This window comes from Galleria mellonella, unplaced genomic scaffold, assembly GCF_026898425.1.
Source record: "Galleria mellonella isolate WM207_F2 unplaced genomic scaffold, CSIRO_AGI_GalMel_v1 utg1917, whole genome shotgun sequence".
Taxonomy (NCBI): Eukaryota; Metazoa; Arthropoda; class Insecta; order Lepidoptera; family Pyralidae; genus Galleria; species Galleria mellonella.
Genome location: NW_026442031.1, coordinates 220,069 through 239,447, shown reverse-complemented (window position 1 = coordinate 239,447; position 19,379 = coordinate 220,069). Strand labels below are relative to the sequence as shown.

General features: G+C 35.2%; 1 protein-coding gene across 4 annotated transcripts in view; it reads right to left on the bottom strand.

Moving 5' to 3' along the window:
- Positions 1 to 408: 408 nt before the first annotated feature.
- LOC113522428 (peroxiredoxin 1) overlaps positions 409 to 19,379 on the bottom strand; it is a 35,350-nt gene continuing 16,379 nt past the window's right edge. For 3 of the 4 annotated variants that reach the window (XM_052894143.1, XM_052894144.1, XM_052894142.1), the window contains 4 exons: positions 10,015 to 10,155; positions 6,710 to 6,849; positions 4,300 to 4,468; positions 409 to 642 (listed from right to left, as the gene is read on the bottom strand). In XM_052894143.1, coding sequence (XP_052750103.1) covers positions 495 to 642; positions 4,300 to 4,468; positions 6,710 to 6,849; positions 10,015 to 10,155 — 598 coding nt within the window. In that variant the 3' untranslated portion in view covers positions 409 to 494. Of the gene's footprint in view, positions 643 to 4,299; positions 4,469 to 6,709; positions 6,850 to 10,014; positions 10,156 to 10,574; positions 10,728 to 19,379 lie in introns of those variants that run through there. The other variant, XM_052894145.1, reaches the window with a different exon arrangement.

Genomic DNA, 19,379 nt, shown 5'->3' with positions numbered 1-19,379 from the left:
CGTCAATATAAAGAACAACTAATAAAATTGTTAAAGCAAATGCGTTCCGATCAACGGAATGAAAAAAAAAAACTTTTCTAAACAATTAGATGTAAGGATGTTTAAATCTAATATACACGGAGTATGCGTTACATGAATACAATTTAAATTACACGAGTGCGTAAACCTGATTCTATTTTCAAACGCCATTTTGGTGGGAACATAAAAATGGCGGTAAAAAGTCAATGTGACAGATTGTTTTTTTTTTCTATTTTTTATTCATGCACTAGGTACTAATTTAATTGCATAGTTGTGTTATTTTATTATGATAAAGTAAAACTATTTAGTATTCTAGTTTGATACGTGGATGTTGTGAATAAATTCACAATTAACTAGAATTTAGGTGTAAATATTCGAACACAAGGCATGTGAGTTTTTAAATGTTTTATTTTATTTTTAAGAATATAAAATTAACGTTTTGTGGTTCCAACATCTAATTGAGTGAGTGCGAGCGCTTAGTTAGCGTCGACGAAGTATTCCTGGGCCGCCTTCGTGTCCGGCTTGATGGTCTTGGAGCCGGGCTTCCAGTTGGCCGGGCACACCTCACCGTATTTGTCTGTGTATTGGAATGCTTGTACCAAGCGGAGGGTCTCCTCTACAGATCTGTAAATATAAAAAAATGCTTGTTAATAAACCAATTTTTATATGTGACTATGTCTGTATTTTTTATGACAACTTAGAATGGCGAACAAGCTGACGGCCCAACTAATAGAAAGTGGTAACCGTCGCCTATAGACATGAGCAGTACCATGGACATAACAGAGTATACTGTTTCGTCCATGATACCCCCCCATGCGTTGCCATTCCTGAGGACTCAGATATTATTCCGTTGCCATTCTTGAGGACTCAGATATTATTCCTCTGTACCCTGTAAATTCACACCATATCCCACCCTTCAAACTGAAACACAGCCATGCAAACACAACTGCTTTACAGTTGAAATACGAATGGGACAGAGGTACCCAAGCAAACGACTTGTACAAAGTCTTCCTCTGGTGACATAATACGATTGATTAAATAAGTACAGGTAACAAACAAACACACTTTCAAATATAGAATTAATAAATATAAGGAAGTAGGAACTAAATTATCAGTAAGCCAATTACAGACCGAGAGGCTAATATTTAAGTCCTTAGGAGTAGGTATGAAATTAATTGATACATTCAATTTATTATCGATCAGTGAAATTGTTATTTTAATTCACAATCATATCACATGTGACTAACGATAACTGTGATTTTCACTCGTAACGAATTACGCACTCACTACTATTTGCTATTTTTTTATAGTTAAAAATGGAACGGTAACCACGCCTGCGTTATTGGTATACGCTGGTGGGGGACCAGTGAGTGATGGGTTTATAGGAATTTATTTTAGGTTTATTTTATAAGCAATGATTTATTTTTTTATTTAACCACTTTCCATCAGGTGGACTTTTTTTTTAATGAGTGATTATGATATGGTAACTCCGCCTGCGCTATCGGTATACACTGGCGGGGCACCAGTGAGGGATGACAGATGAAGATGAAATTAGGTCAGTTAGCCCATCCTGACGAATTAAACTAGAATTAGTCACGATGGTTTCCAGGGGGAACCACGTGGAGGTCGACCTGACAGGGTACATTGCTAGTAATAAGGCTATTTGACCCCATTACTAACAATCCCTTCCCCCCCCCCCCCATCAGGCGGACTGTCAGCTTGTTTACCATTCTAAGTTGCATAAAAAAAGGGTATGAAAGCAAGTCATTTAGCTAATAGTAATGAGTCCTACAAGAATTAACCACGATGGTTTTAAAAGTGCGTAAATATCTAGAGTATGGTGCTATGGTGTCCTACTTACTATTAAAAGTGGAATATGATTTTTAATACAAGTATTAGAATTTAACGCAGTGTGTTAAAGTCTTAATTCGCTCGCTCTGTACGCCGCAGCTGGCCACGTGCGATTTCACTTCACTGCTAACCGAGCGTAGCCGATCACTAACGAACAAACCCGAACGCTGCGACGACCGCGATTTCATTAACTGTGATTTGTAACAGTCTAAATAACGCAAAGTAGCAGGTGTGACGTATGATTTCACATAGATTATGATATTTCACTTGTTTCGTGCGAAATATTCCAAGCCTACACAGGGTGACAATACGTAAGCGCTGATTATTTCGGGTGCTATCTCTAATCGACGAATAAACGGATGTATAATCAATCAATAATGCCAAATAATGTTATCAATTCCGTAAGTAGACCAGTACATTAGATTATTATCATAATAATACAATATATTGGACAACACGGAATAGTAATAGATAACCGTCGATACAAATACACGTGTATATTACCATGGTACAATCATATATATGGGGGAAGGGGATTGTTAGTAATGGAGACTGAGAATCCCATTGCTAGCAATATACCCAACCACGTCGACCTCCTGTTCCCCCTGGAAACTATCATAATTAATTCCGGATGAATTCATCATGATGGGCTAACTGGCCTGTTTTCATTCTCATCTATCACCCTTCACTGGTGCTCCGCCAGCGTATCCCGTTAGCGCAGGCGGGGTTACCATACCATTTTCACCCATAAAAAAAAATCATATATACGTAATGGAAGTATATCTTTCTTCAGTCGTACACTCTTGACAGAGTGGTCGTGGTTTTTACAATGACAGTGGATCGTCGATGAGGCCCTCCTTCGTGATTGAGGTCCTCGTAATATGTCTCCATCTACTTCTGTTCGCCGCCGAGCGAGAGCATTCCACAATAGACTGCTGTGTGGCCGTTTTGATAAGGTCAGTCCATCGCGTTGGCGATCTACCCCGAGAACGTTTGCCTTGTACCGCTCCTTGGACAATTAGACGTTCCATACAATCTTCATTCCGGATGATATGGCCGAAGTACTTGAGAATTCGTATACGAACAGTTGACGACAATCTCTCTCTGATTTTCAGTTCGTTCAGAATGGAAACGTTAGTTCGGAAGGCAGTCCAAGGTATATGCAGCAGTCGTCGCCAGCACCACATCTCTAGAGCATCAATTTTTCGGCGTACTTGTTGCCTGATCGTCCAAGTTTCTGCACTATACAGAAAAATTGGAAAGACCAAACTCCTCATTATATGCATTTTGGTGTTCTTTGTAATATTGCGGTTCTTCCAGATTTTATGCAGTTTACATAAAGCTGCTTTTGTGATAATACATCTCCTTTTTATTTCGTCCTCACATCTTCCACTATTTGTGGAAGTATAGTAACAATTTGTTTCAATTGGATTTAATAAAAATGTAAACAAACGAATGATCGAATCGATTATAAGAGACAGTCTGTTGATGACAAATAGCAGTACAAAATAATTATTTATTTAAGCTAATTATTTTGATTTGTTACTGGGCAAACGAACATGGAGCTCGCCTGATGGTAAGTGACTACCGCTGTTCATGAGCACTCGCAACAGCAAAAGCATTGCAAGTGTGCTGCCGACCTTTTAAAAAGGAATATGCTCTTTTCTTGAAGGTTACGATATCGTATCGGTTCGGAAATACTGCTGAGAATCGACTCTGAAGCATGGAAAAAATACAGGGTGGAAGGTCACCCACTCATCCAGTCGGTTGGGATGGTACTTTAGTTTATGGCGATTTTTTTAGTATAATTGTTAGTAATGGGGTCTAACTATCCCATTGTTAGCAATATACTATGTCAAGTTGACCTCCAGATGGTCCCCTCTGGAAACCATGGTGCTGAATCCCAGGTGTATTCATCACAATGGGCCAACTGACCCTTTTTTTTATTGTCTGGAAAATGCTTTATGCAGAGCCATACACCTTGTGGGGGGTGAATGGGTACTGTGGAAATCTCCCCGTAAGGTGGGAGTGTACCCTCCAAAAACCAGACGATATACCCTCGAGGTGTCATGGTATGTCGGAGACATGGGTCCGCTTTCGCACTCACCACATCTCCGATGGCAGAAATGGGCTAACTGACCTGCCTTTTTATCCTCACCTATCATCCCTCGCTGGTGCCCCGCCAGCGTATACCGTTAGCGCAGGCGGAGTTACCATTCCATTATCATCCATTAAAAAAAAACTACCCTATTTTTAGCAATATACCCTATCAGATCTACCTCCACGTGGTGCCCCCTGGAAACCATCTTGGTTAACTCGACATCAATTAGACGCGACGAGCTATTTAATCTATTTTCATCGCTCTGCGTGTACCGATAGCGCAGGCGGGGTTACCATTCCATTATCATCCATTAAAAAAAAACAACTCACCGTCCGACTGGCAAGTCGTTGATTGTGATCTGCCTCAGATTCTGCTTCTCGTCGATGATGAACAGGCCACGGAACGGGATGCCGGTCTCCTCGTTGAGCACGCCGTAGTCACGGGCGATCTTGTGGGATTTGTCGCTGATGATTGGAATGTTCATGGGGCCGAGACCGCCTGGAAATTGTTGTAAGAAAAAGACGTAAGCTTAGAGGGAGACTTTGTATAAAAGTCGATTGCTTGGGTACCTCTGTCCCATTCGTGTTTCTATCGTGAAGCAATTGTTTGCATGGCTGTGTTTCGGTGTGAAGGGTGGGATATGGCGTGAATTTACTGGGTACAGAGGAATAACACCTGAGACCTCAGGAATGGCAACGCATGGGGGGTATCATGGACGAAACAGTATACTCTGTTATGTCCATGGTACTGCTCATGTCTATAGGCGACAGTTACCATTTTCTATCAGGTGGACCGTCAGCCTGTTTGCCATTCTAAACTGCGTAAAAAAGGTGGTGCATTATGAGTGACTAAAGTAGGCCAATTTTTTCGAAAATGTTGTCTACTCGTGCGAAACCGTGTCAGAATACTAGTATTAAATATCATTATCTTAGCCATTATTGGTCCACTGCTGGACATAGGCCTTGCAGCTACGTGACCAAGTAAGTGCAGTAGGGGGGAAAGGGATTGTTAGTAATGGAGACTGAGAATCCCATTGCTAGCAATATACCCAAACAGGTCGACCTCCTCGCGGTTCCCCCTGGAAACCGGATGGTTAATTCCTGATGAATTCATCATGATAGGCTAACTGGCCTGTTTTCATTCTCATCTATCACCCTTCACTGGTGCTCCGCCAGCGTATCCCGTTAGCGCAGGCGGGGTTACCATTCCATTATCACCCATCAAAAAAAAAAGTAAGTGCAGTATGTATGTTTTGTATGGAAGGTTATGCTTGTGTATGATGGGTGGCTACTTCATTATTATTATTATTATTTGTGCACATACAAATAAATCAAATTTTTATTCTAATTTCACTTCTTTATACATGAAAATAAAGATTCGAATGGACTTATGGACTTTGTACAAGCTTGACTGTATGATACAAAGATAAAAAATGTGGGACAGATATAAGAACGTATAGATTTAAAATGCTCTGTTTATCTGATAGGTGCTTATATGAACTGATCGTATCGTTTCTCCGTGTCTTAATTATTTATTTACTAGACGGGTGGACATTTTTACAACATTTTAAAAAGGTGTTTATTTTGACATAACGATAATAGTTAGACATATAGTATCGAGAAGTTTTTTGTAGTTATTGATATTTTCTTCAATATTATAGAACATACTTTTGTTCTATCACCAATAGTTTCCGCAGCGCACGCGACGAAAGATATTTTATAGCATTTTTTACACCTTGAATTATGTTACTAACGTTTTAGTAAGGATCCCTAATCTTTTCTAGAAATAAATATAGCCTATGCTACTCAGGGCGAATGTAGCTTTCTAATGGTGAAAGAATTTTTGTAATCAGCAAAGTAGTTTTTGAGTTTATTCATTACAAACATACACACACACACACAAATACAAATCTTTCCTCTTTATAATATTAGTGTAGATTTTATATACTTTATATATATATATATATATATAAACGTTATTACAAAACTGCAAGGTTAAGAAGAGCTTTAACATTGAAGAATAGCATGCTTTTTACACTACTTTGGTGGCAAACAAGCATACGGCCCATCTGATAGTAAACGGAGTTTTATTAGGTGAAAATGGAATGGTAATAGATGAGGATGAAGGCAGGTCAGTCATCGGGAATGCCATTCCATTATCACCCATAAAAAAACCTGTACTGTGGATGACTATTTTAAGGTTCTAAGGTATGAGGATGGATACGAGACTTATGTTCAGCAGTGGACAATCAAAGGCTGACATAATGATGATGGTAGGTATGTAGGTACTATTTACCTCGGTATTTCCCAACGTGGGGCCCACGCCCCACAGGGGGAAAATTTGATAGTTAAGGGGGCAATTAATAAATGGACTCGAAGCAATTTTAACCCTCTTGCTCCGGGCCATTTAAATGCAATGCTACGAGTAGATATCGATGCCAAATGTAACAAAAAAAGTAAATTAAAAAAAAAAAATACTGTAAATATTTATTAGGTATAATTTCGTTTGACGTTACCAAAATATCAACTGGGCGATTAGAGTCGTTAAGGTAAACTTTGTCGGGAAAAATTATGTATGGGGGCATAAAAATTTTTGAAATGTTCAAGTGGGGCATGGCACAAAAAAGGTTGGGAAACACTGATTTACCTGCGATCGAGTCACGTTAAGATTCCCATGGTGAATTTAAAATTAAAATACGTGTGAACGACTCAAAAGTTATCAACAGTCATGGGTACATACCCTGTTTGCGTGGCGTGTTGATCCAGGCTAAATGTGTGAAGTGGGAGTCAGTAGAGGCGGCGATCACCTCGCATCCGATCTTGCGGAAGTCGTCCGCGCGCTCGGAGAATGCGATGATCTCAGTAGGGCATACGAAGGTGCTGTGGACAGAATGACATGGTTACTGTTTTCACCATAGTGAGAGATTATTCCATAGCGTATGTGATGTGTGATAATGGTATGGTAACCCAGCCTGCGCTAACGGGATACGCTGGCGGAGCACCAGTGAAGGGTGATCGATGAGAATGGAAACAGGCCAGTTAGTCGATCATGATTAATCCATCAGGAATTAACCATGATAGTTTCCAGGGGAACCGCGTGAAGGTCGACCTGGTTGGGTATATTGCTAGCAATGGGATTCTTAGTCTCCATTACTATCAAACCCTTTCCCCATAGCGTTTCGGTTTGAAGGGTGGGATATGGCGTGAATTTACTGGGTACAGAGGAATAACACCTGAGTCCTCAGGAATGGCAACGCATGGGGGGTATCATGGGCGAAACAGCATACTCTGTTATGTCCATGGTAATGCTCGTATCTATAGGCGACGGTTACCACTTTCCATCAGGTGGGTCGTCAGCTTGTTTGCCATTCTAAGTTATATAAAAAAAACACACACACACACCTAAATCAGCAAGCACCTTCTCATTTTTATGCTTTTAAACCGATTTATTACAACAGTTAAATAAATATTTACAGTTAAAAAACGAACCGTTCAGTTAATTTTTCTAGAACAATCAATTCTATTTTAATATAGTTGTTATCAATCTTGACTTTGAACGTGATAAGTGCTTCTCGACCTCCGGTTCCAAATGTAATGTACGTAAAGGCACATAACTGTTACTCAATAGTGATCAATTTAACTAAAAAAATCTGTAATTAGACGATATCTGTACAAAAGAGATATTTAAAAATTAATATGAGAAGTCTTAAGACCAATAGAGATCAAACTAATTTTAGAAATTTGTCTGTACTTTTGTTTCGGCATTACGCAAAAACTACTGCACCAAATTGGATGCGGTTTTCACAATTTAGTTCCTAAAGGTCTAACTTAAAATTCGGTGTACATTTTATCTTGATACACCACCTAAAACTGATTTATTCCATTGGTTCTATTCCCGAACTGTAGCTTCGCCTATGAAACTCATCTGTTGTTCCCGCAGTAATTTTTATGTGTAAACCCTTATTTACGAAAACCGTAAACCTGTAGTAAACCTATTTTAGCTATTGAAGTGTTCTGTTTATTTCTATTATGTCAATGTCTCAATTTTTAAGAAAGTGACAATTTTTTTTTTGTTATGAAAATGAGGGTAGGTGTTACTTCATATAATTTGTGTGAATATTGACGCTTCTAGACAGTTCTAGTTCTAGAAAATTGTAACCGTCGCCTATAGACATGAGCAGTACCATGGACATAACAGAGTATACTGTTTCGCCCACGATACCCCCCATGCGTTGCCATTCCTGAGGACTCAAATATTATTCCTCCGTAGCCTGTAAATTCACGACTTAAAACATCTTCAAAGTGTAACTGCAATTGCCAATCCGCTTACCAAGGGCGGTAATAACTGGCAACACCCCTCGATAGGCGGAAGGCTTATGTTCATCAGTGGACAGTTAAGGCTGATGTGATGATGATGAGATGACAAATAACGAGGGACGCTCGCTTAGTATAGTACAAAACTCTATGACAAATTAATTATTTACACGCCTAAGGAAACACACGTGTTGTATTGAGCCGTGGAAACTACGGTTTTACACATTTCCGACAGAGTTAAAGATCGAAGGTGAAACATATTAACATAGGTACAAAAGCGGTGAATATCCAATAAGTTTTTAGTATCAGAATGGAGCGATATTATTGTAAAATACTTGTAATAGTGCAAACCTGTATTTGTAATAAATCTTTATTCTCATACAAAAAAAAAAAATCGAAAGCACGCTATCGGGGTAAGAGTACAGTGGAATCTCGATTTACCGAATCAAATAAAACCAGGTGTATTCCGTATAATCGATTTCAAAATTTATGTAAAGGGTTTTACATACATGTCATTTAGACAATATGATATTAAAAATTATGAGTTACTAGAATGAGTTACTATGAGGTGGACATTTTTACATTTTAAAAAGTGACCATTAAGGCTGCACACGCGACGGAAGCTTAAAAATGGAGTAACTTCTCCCGTTTTCCCAACATTTCCCTTCACTGCTCTGCTCCTATTGGTCGTAGCGTGATGAAAAGTATTCTATAACCTGTCCAGGAGTATAAAGAATAATTGTACCAATGCCAAGTTTCCTTAAAATCCATCAAGTAGTTTTTGTTTCTATAACGAACATACAGACAGATAGACAAAAATTTTACTGATTGCATTTTTGGCATCAGTATCAATCACTAATCACCGCCTGATAGTTATTTCGGATAGATTTATTATAAGTATAGATAATGATAATGGATTACATAGTACCTATTTATCCAATTAATAATAATACCATTTCTAAATCGGTAATTAGAACCGTGAAGAATAAGTCCGTATAATCGAATGTTCGGATAATCGAAATTCTACTGTATTTTTAATGTCTTTTTTTCGGTATTTGGGGAAAGAGGCCTATTTGAATAGAAGTACTTGGAATTCCAGTGTTTCTGCATACACTAATGGGAAATAAGCGTAACAGATACGTATGTGTTTGGGAGCGACCTTGTTTGTATTATAACAGTTAAAGGTTAATAGATAACACGTTCGCAAAGAAAAAAAATAACGTAATGCAAGATTTTTCTATTACTTGTAGAGTCTTTATAGTTGTTAACACAGGATAAAAACTAGTAAGTAATTGTGAAGCACCGCAACTTTGTAGGAAATAAAATTTACTTACAAATTCTACATACTTAAATCAAATCAATGCAAATTAATCAAATCTTATATGTTTATATATCATACATTTGACATTGAATATCAAACATTGCTTTCCAACCGACTCCAAAAAAAGGGGTTTTCAGTTGTAAACCGATTTAGAAAATTCTTTTTGATCTGAAAGAATATATGTACTTACATATTGGGCTCTATAGAAATTTTATCAAAATCGGTAATTTACTTTTTAAATGAAAATAACTGGTTTTGTCACAATAGAAGCCGCTTTTTTAAACACAATTTTAATTATGAAGAAAATATAAAAAAAGTACATTAAGATAAGATTTTCCATTTCTTATATCTAAAATCAGTGTTTGCATTCTTAATTTCTAGTTAACAATAGAAATATGAACAATACTCACAAATCAAGCGGATAGAAGAACAAAACCACATATTTGCCCTTGTAGTCTGAGAGCGAGACATCTTTGAATTCGCCGTTCACGACAGCGGTGGTCTTGAACTGTGGCGCGGGCTTGGTCAACTGCAGCGGCATTCTGTTGAAGCTGCAAAAAATACACTTTATCAATACGGAAGTAGGGTTCAAATTGGTATAACAATGACACTTGTAAAGTAAGAGGAACCGTTAGAAACGTTACTTCACTTTGTCTAAATTGTGAAGATTAAATTTAGAACACTTAAATAACACAATTAAACGATGACGATGCTTATCATTAATTGTAAAATAAAAAAAAAAATTAAAAATGAACAATTTGATTGGGAAAGTAAGAAAGAAATAATTTTATTCAAGTAAACTTAGTTTTAAACACAGTAGTAGTTTTTTTTCATTACTGGGAAAAATAAAAAAAGGACGTGCTAATAGAAAATGGAAAAACAGCACAAACTACAAACAAAATTAAAAACTAATAAGACTACACTACGACAAATAAATGTATATTGAAAATAATTTAAAAATTTAAATTACCTAATTATATATTCACTAAATAACACTACACAACACGTCCGTCCGTGGCGCGTTTCAGTCACAACTGACTGACGATACAAAAGACCGGAGTGCTAATTGACGTTATCAAAGATCAGGCACGTCGGGAATTGAATGACAATGATAATTTGATGATAACACGCGGCCGTATGTGCAGTATTACAATCGGAGATTATCTGCGAATCACTTATTACATTGCTCCACTTTATTTCTGATCGATCGAAATACGGAAACTGTTCCAGAAAGTTCCGGATAATCGATTATTTACGCAAAATGGTGAATTAATTACTTAATTGTTTGAGTAACGTAACTCAAATGTGTCAAAACTAATATGGGATAATAGAATGTTTCATATAAAGACCAGTTATGTAAATAAAAAAATAAAAAAAAAAAACAAATTATGAGAATTATGGAAAAAAATAATAAATATTAACAAAGTAGTTTATTGCCACATAATACTTAGTAAGTTATTATTTTTGGATTTTTTTTACGGTTGTTACTGCATTTGCGTTACATATCATACATTAAAAAACGGTATCAAAGCAAAACTTAATAATACGCCTTTTGTACAATTTTTTTTTTCTTCTGGTCAATAAAGTTATTTTTTAAATAAATAAACAGTGAAAGTAATTTTTATTTATCATTGAAATTGCAAAAAGAAAGGGAAATTTATTTAAAATAATATTGATTTCAAATTGAAATATTTCAATCGGAAATGTTTAACGATTATTAAAAAATAATCATATTTACCTCAAACAACGTCATTCAGAGTTTAGATTCACAATTTCGAATTTATTTTGTGCCAGAAAACAAAATAAACTGTACGAAAAGATTGGGTAAATTTAAATTTGTTTTGAATTAGCTTTAAATTGATTTGCTTCAGCCTCTATACAATTTTGGAACATGTTCATTTTAATGAAATTGACAACTCGCATGGTAAAATGAAATAATAAATAATTGAAAAAAAAAAAAACAAAGATTATCCCCTTATTCATTAAAACGTCATATACATCTCATAAATTTTATTTTTTATCTCTTTCTTTTGTACTAAATTCTCAGTTTGTAAGAAAGTGCCAAAACAGTGTAATAGTTAATATAAGTTTACAGGTTTTAATTTTTATAATTTTTATTTTATACAACTTAGAATGGCAAACAAGCTGACGGTCCACCTTTTGGAAAGTGGTAACCATCGCTTATAGACATGAGCAATAGCATGGATATAACAGAGTATACTATTTCGTCCATGATACCTCCATGCGTTGCCATTCCTGAGAACTCAGGTGTTATTCATTCAGTAAATTCACGCTATATCCCACCCTCCAAACCGAAAGACAGTCATGCAAACACAACTGCTTCACGGTAGAAACACGAATGAGACAGGGGTGTCAAAGCAAACGTGCCGTGCGTAAGGTTAGACAGTACACTGATACTGATACTGCTAGATTAGTCTATTTTAGTTATTTTCATAGTTTACTCTCTTATGGAATATTACTATGGGGAAAAGCGGCAGATATTAAGAATATATTCATATTACAAAAACGTGCCGTTCGAGCGATCTACTGTATGAAGAGTCGTGACTCATTAGGAGAGAAATTCAAAGAGGCAAATATTCTCACCGTTGCTTCTCAATTTATATATTCAAATATCCTATATGTTCATAAAAATCTTGACTTATTTCCAAAAAACAGCAATATTCATAATATTAATACTAGATTTAAAGACAAACTTGCTGTCCCCAAGTATCGTTTAGAAAAAGTTAATAGGTCTTTTATGGGAATAGGTATAAAAATTTACAATAAGATACCAAAGGATATGTTGGAATTACCCTTAAATAAATTCAAAACATCTGTTAAATCATATTTACTGAGCAAAGCCTATTACCCACTAAACGATTACTTGAATGACGAGTGTGCATGGCAATAGTTGTTCATGCACTGAATTTTCATTTAATGTTAGACATAGACACCTATATAAATATACATTGTAAATAAACTGGCTTTAAAAAAAAAAAAGTAATTCAATTGAGTTTCTTGCCAGTTCTTCTCAATTGGATCTATATACCGAACTGGACGGTAGGGAAAAAAATAAAATTATAATGTAAAAATTTGACGTTCATAAGCGGCTAAAATGTCCTACATGAATAAATGATTTTTGAATTTGAATTTGAACGACTTTTGTATAAAGTCTCCCTCTGGTAAATTTTTATAAGCTGTAAATAACCCCTAAAATTCTAATCATTGTGAAATGCAGCAAAGATATTGGTACACATTGGCAGGTATGATACTAACGTATGACCTCGTCCAGATTACAATCATATGGAGTGATAAAGTTGTCGTATATCAATTTTATCATTGTACGTGGATGGCATTGTACATAATCTTATAGAGTTTAAGATTGTGTTAAAAAAAAAAAAAACTTTAATTGCAGATAAATCAGTTATTTTGACTTCGCACTGTTTTACTTGTTACAAGAATATATTTTTATTTATTTATTTACTCTTTATTTTACACAGAAAAAATTATAATATATATATATATATATATATATATATATATATATATATATATATATATATAAAATAAAGATGTACAACAGGCGAGCTTAACTCTGTAAGAATTCTCTTCCAGCAAACCCTGAGTGGAAAGGAGCATTAATTATTAGCGGGCAGTGTGCGTACAATAATAGACGGAAACATATGTATATTATTTATAAATTAAAATTTATACAGTAGATTAAAAGTACTATTATTTAAATATTATAATCAATGGTAAATAGCTAAATACAATCAGACTCAACTAATAACAATTAGACCTAGCTAATTACAATCAGACATAGCTAAAAAGAGTTATCAGGTCTACTCTTGAATCCAATATAATCATATAATTACCAATCAATTCTATTGCCAATGATAATTTTATACTGCATTCATGAAACAACAATTAGGAATTAGATTATAATTGGGATCAGTTTACAATAATTTCCATTGACAAATTACAATGCATCTATCAGCTAGTATTGCAATTCGAGTAAATACTGGAATTTATTTCAAGAGTAACTCCACAGACCTAGCTAACTACAATCAGAACTAGCTAAGGATCAGACCTAGCTAACAACGATCAGACTTTGCTAACTACAATTAGAACTAGCTAACAATCGGACCTTTTTTTGTCGAGATGAAATGCTCATCCAAACCCGCATACCCCGGAGGAGATATGTGGGTACTGCCGGACTCTTACCGGCTAAAACCCCCCCGGTGCTACTTTTCAGCGCTTTCTTCGAGACGTGGGTGTGCGCGAGCAATCGTCCCGTGGCTAACAATCAGACCCAGCTAACAATGATCAGACTTAGCTAACTACAATCAGACTTTTCTAACTACAATTTGAGACTTTGCTAATTACAATCAGACCTAGCTAACTACAATCAGAACTAGCTAATAATAGACTTTGCTAACTACAATCAGACCTATCCACCTGAAGGCATCCGGGCAAATGTCTCGAGGCCAAAATGTGGACAGAATGTGATAATCTTTCAGTAGTTCTCCATAACCGGACTAATAGTTTACCATTGCCATGGAACAAATGGTCGGAGAGTATGTTGCATGTTAGCATATTGGTCAGTATCACTTCGAGGTTGTTGACCCTGGGAATGTATTACAATGCGTTTGAGGGACCAACAGGTTTCTTAGTAACAGGTAATTAAATATATTTTGGATTACTTGTCGTTGTAATATTAAATAAGTCTTGTCACAAATTATTCCCGCCAAAATGATCACTTGAATGATAAATGTGCATGGTGTTAGTCGACCATGCACGAGCTTTTAATGACCATGTAACTTTAGACATAGTACATTTATTATTTAATGTTAGCAGAGATTTAAAAGAGTAACTGTTGAGTTTCTTTTGGGCTCTTCTCGACACTCAATTTTTGAAGCCTGAATTTATAAAAAAATGATGTTTTAAAAGTGTTAAGTAAACAAATATATTTAAATAAAGATAATTTGAATTAATATTATGTGAATTTTGTACTATCATATGGAAAAATAAAATAGTATTTATTATATTAGTTTTTTTCCTGGTGTTAAATTCCGCCAAAAAACACTTAAAAACATTAAATAAATGCTGCAATGTTATAAATGCTAATTCCTACAATTTTTTTTAATTGACGCATGATAACAGCATTTAACATTGTTGCGAGGGAAATTGGGAAATGGGATTGCTAATAATGGGGACTAACAGCTCTCCATTGCTAGCAATATACATTACAAGGTCAATTAATTTTCCTTAGAGTTAATTAATTCAGTAACAACCTTGACTTGAAACTGTAAAGAGCTGGGAAATTTATTACAAAGAAACAAACAGTTTATTAAACTCGTGAGATCCCATGTTGTATAGCTCATTACTTGGTAGATAGCCGTTTGTTTTGTGAAAATAATATGGCTATATACATAAATGTGAAAGTTAAAATATCTCAAGAAAGTTACCGAGAGACAATACTTTATCAATCGCTGTTGGAAAGGTTAAGTCAGTGTACCGATTATCTGTTATATACATATGTTTATAAAATATGCGGGTACTTGTTATTATATATTATTATTTATTAATTGTAAATAAAAATGCCGTCTGTTGACTTGATGTAATATAGAATTTGTTATAACTCATTTATTTTAAAATTTTTTATAACAAAAAAAATCCAATTATTAATGTATCCAAAAAGGTTCATTTTGAACAAACCTCACTGGTGTCCATGCCAATGAAGGCCGTTAGCGCAGACAGGGTAACCATTCCATTATCATCCATTAAAAAAAAACCCCATATCTCGACCATCAAACTCCCTTAGTTGTCTCTGGGTCATCGTGGGTGTACCACGGGAAAGAAAGGAGCGGCCTATTCTAGTTATACCGGGCTCTATATAATATAGTTTTCTTTAATTAGCTTGTATTAGTTACTTTTAGCTTTAGGTAACATACCAATCTTATCAATAAATATAATAATTGAACCGTAATTATATTAAAAATTATTACTTCATTGTTAGTATATATTGTAGACAAAATAATGGATAACAGACACTCTTATCATGATAGCAATTTCATTAGATTATAATAGTTATTTTTTACAAAAAGTGGAAACATCACTGCATTTTGAAATACCCCCTAGAACCTTTACTACTGTCTCATTCATTTTAATATCTGTCTCATTCGCTCCTATTACAATTCCTAAAAGGTACATGTGTCAATCCGTTGTATGTTATACTAGCGGCCCGGTACGTGCTTCGCTACGTAAAAAGTGAAATAATAAAAAAACATCAAATTAATTTATTCAAACAACAAAATATTTTTCAAATAGTCCGTAAACGATATGAAACACCGACGAGTCATTAAAAACTGAGAAAACTATACGCACACATATACATAGTATACATTTGAACAATTCAAAATTCACCGTTTGTATGAATGCACTCAACAATATGTTTAAAAACATAAACACAAAGTAATAATCATCGCTGACAATTTGCTTTAATCGAAGCACGGCCAAAATGAAATGACCGCATGAATGACATAACAACACGCTTGTACGGTCAACACTGAAAAAAGTTTCAATTTGACAGTACAATCCCCATTAACAAAATGATCCGCCATTTATTGAATTCATTTGTTACAAAAAATGTGATAAATGAAGTACCGCTCGACCGATTTTGTGCAAGCTTCACATAAACCATCTACTAAATAGTCCGAACAAAGCCTCAATATTTGGTTTGAATAGGTGAGCCCGTTCTTGAGTTATAAAATTACAACGAAAAGTGGCATTATTTTTTTTATATATAGATGTAATATGAGTTCATATGACAGTAATGTAATGTAATGTAATAAATAAATAAATAATGTAGTACTGTTCATATCCAGGTGTATTTAATCTTTACTACGTAGTACAAATTCAAAGACGGACTTTCTACCAGGTGGGCCGTGAGTGAGTACGTTCAGATTTTCTGATAAATTAATTCAATCACTTAATTACATTCTATTGTATTATCATATTAATTCATGTTATCCGATAAGAAGTTGGATCAATAATTTTAATGTAGGTATCGGAAATCAATACGAAATAACCTTTATTTTATATTTAAATTAATAGTATATGTTGCAGATGTCCTTTGAAATTTGACAATTAGCAGAGATGTTACCAGAGGGAGACTTTGTACAAAAGTCGATTACTTGGGTACCTCTGTCCCATTCGTGTTTCTACCGTGAAGCAGTTGTTTGCATGGCTGTGTTTCGGTTTGAAGGGTGGGATATGGCGTGAATTTACTGGGTACAGAGGAATAACACCTGAGTCCTCAGGAATGGCAACGCATGAGGGGTGTCATGGACGAAACGGTATGTATGTATACTGTTATGTCCATGGTAACTGCTCATGTCTATAGGCGACGGTTACCACTTTCCATCAGGTGGGCCGTCAGCTTGTTTGCCATTCTAAGTTATATACAAAAAAATATGACTCATAATTACTATACTATACTATATATAATTACTATATATATATATATATAAGCTAAGGGAGGGAGGGGGGGGGGGGGGAGAAGGGATTGTTAGTAATATGAGTCCCATTACAATATACCCTGTCAGGTAGACCTCCACGTGGCCCCCTCTGGTAACCATTGTGCTGAATTCCAGGTGTACTCATCACGACGAATTAACTGACCTGCCTTTTCATTCTCATCTGTCATCTCTCACTGGTGTTCCGCCAGCGTATACCGTTAACGCTTGCGGAGTCACCATTCCACTATCATCCATTAAAAAAAAACCGGTCCGTTAAAGATATAGTATAGATAAAAGATCTAGTATCCGATAAGAATAAAAAATCCCATAAATTCACACTTATGGATTCTTATTTATTGATCCATCTTGATAAATCACCATTAAAGATTATAATTATTGTAATATAGTATAAAAAAAAATGTCGTGCAGGTAAATCAATTGTAATTCAGTGTTTTTTTTTTGATGGGTAAAAATGGTCAGTCTTAATAATTTGCGTTCTACAAAAAAAAAAAAAAAACCGACTTTAATTGTAACAGAATCAGTTATTTTGCTTTAAAAACTAAACTAGTGAATCTTGCATGTGTTTTGATAAAATTCCTTTCAGGTAAAAAAAAGTCCAAATCGGTTTATAACTGGAGTTATGAGGTAATAAATATAAAAAAAAAAATACAAAAAATTTAAAAGCTCTTTTTTTTTTAATCTGTTCAAAATGAGAACTAGCACTATATGAGTTACCAGAGGGAGACTTTGTACAAAAGTGGATTGCTTGGGTACCTCAGTCCCATTCGTGTTACAACCGTGAAGCAGTTGTGTTTCGGTTTGAAGGGTGGGATATGGCGTGAATTTACTGGATACAGAGGAATAACATTTGAGTCCTCAGGAATGGCAACGCATGGGGGGTATCATGGGCGAAACAGTATACTCTGTTATGTACATGGTACTGCTCATGTCTATAGGCGACGGTTACCACTTTCCATCGGGTGGGCCGTCAGCTTGTTTGCCATTCTAAATTGTATAAAAAAATGAGTTACTAAAAAAAAATACATACTATCGAAATAAATACGCAATATATACATATGTATGTTACAGGTTACTATTATTACTACCAATATAATATTATTTAATTTAAAATAGTAAGTTATTAATCTATAGTTGTAAACTGGAGCCAAAATTATCTACACGTATTTACGAAGAACAAATAGGTATACACTGTCTGATCGAGTTATTACGTAAATTCGACAGCAATCCGTTGCTTATCTGACAATTTGTGCGGTGATTTGACAGCGAATAAATTGAATGGGAGATAACACGGTTCGCTAGTTCTATTGAATTTTTATATTAATCAAAATTATACACAAGAGGGAATGTCGCATGTTTAAACTGTTCAAACCGGATGAAATTCTGTAAGTTTGTAGAATAAGTGATTCTTATGTGACACCTTAATTGAATTTAGAATTAGTAAATATATTTGTGCCAAAAAACTACTTAATAAATTAATACTTTTTTTTTATACAACTTAGAATGGTAAACAAGCTGATGGAAAGTGGTAACCGTCGCCTATAGACATGAGCAGAGTACCATGGACATAACAGAGTATACTGTTTCGCCCATGATACCCCCCATGCGTTGCCATTCCTGAGGACTCAGGTGTTTTATACTTCCAATGATCCTCGTATTTTTTCTTTAGGTGATGGTTTCTAAATTACTAAAGAAACTAATATACATTGACTTTCCTAAAGTTACTAGACTCTATTACGAGCTTTCTGTACTATGATTGAACAAATAGGTACCGTGAGTTAAAATCTAACAACCACTAAAGTATGAATGGTATGGAAGCTTAATAAATAGTCTCATAGGGCAGGCGGGTCATCAAATACAAGAAAATCTTAATAGCGACTTGTACATTATTAACAGCGGCATCTAGTATCAGATTTAAAGATTAAAATTTCTATATGAAAATACATTCTTTAAAGAATGATAAGTATCTAGGTCGGTATTACAGTTACGTTTTACTGCTACGTCTCATTTCCAAGTCAAAACATAAAATATCGCTACACAAATAATGGCGTGAACAGGTAAAAGGATCTAATCAGAATCACCAATTCTGCAAGCCTTACAATCCCCTTTATACTACTTCTGACTTTACCTAGTAACTACGTGCGAGCACGTAGACGACACTTATTTGATGTTCCGTAAAGAAGAGAGTTGGCCAAGCAAGCTCTCCTATCTCTTGAAACTACTCAATGATATTTTGA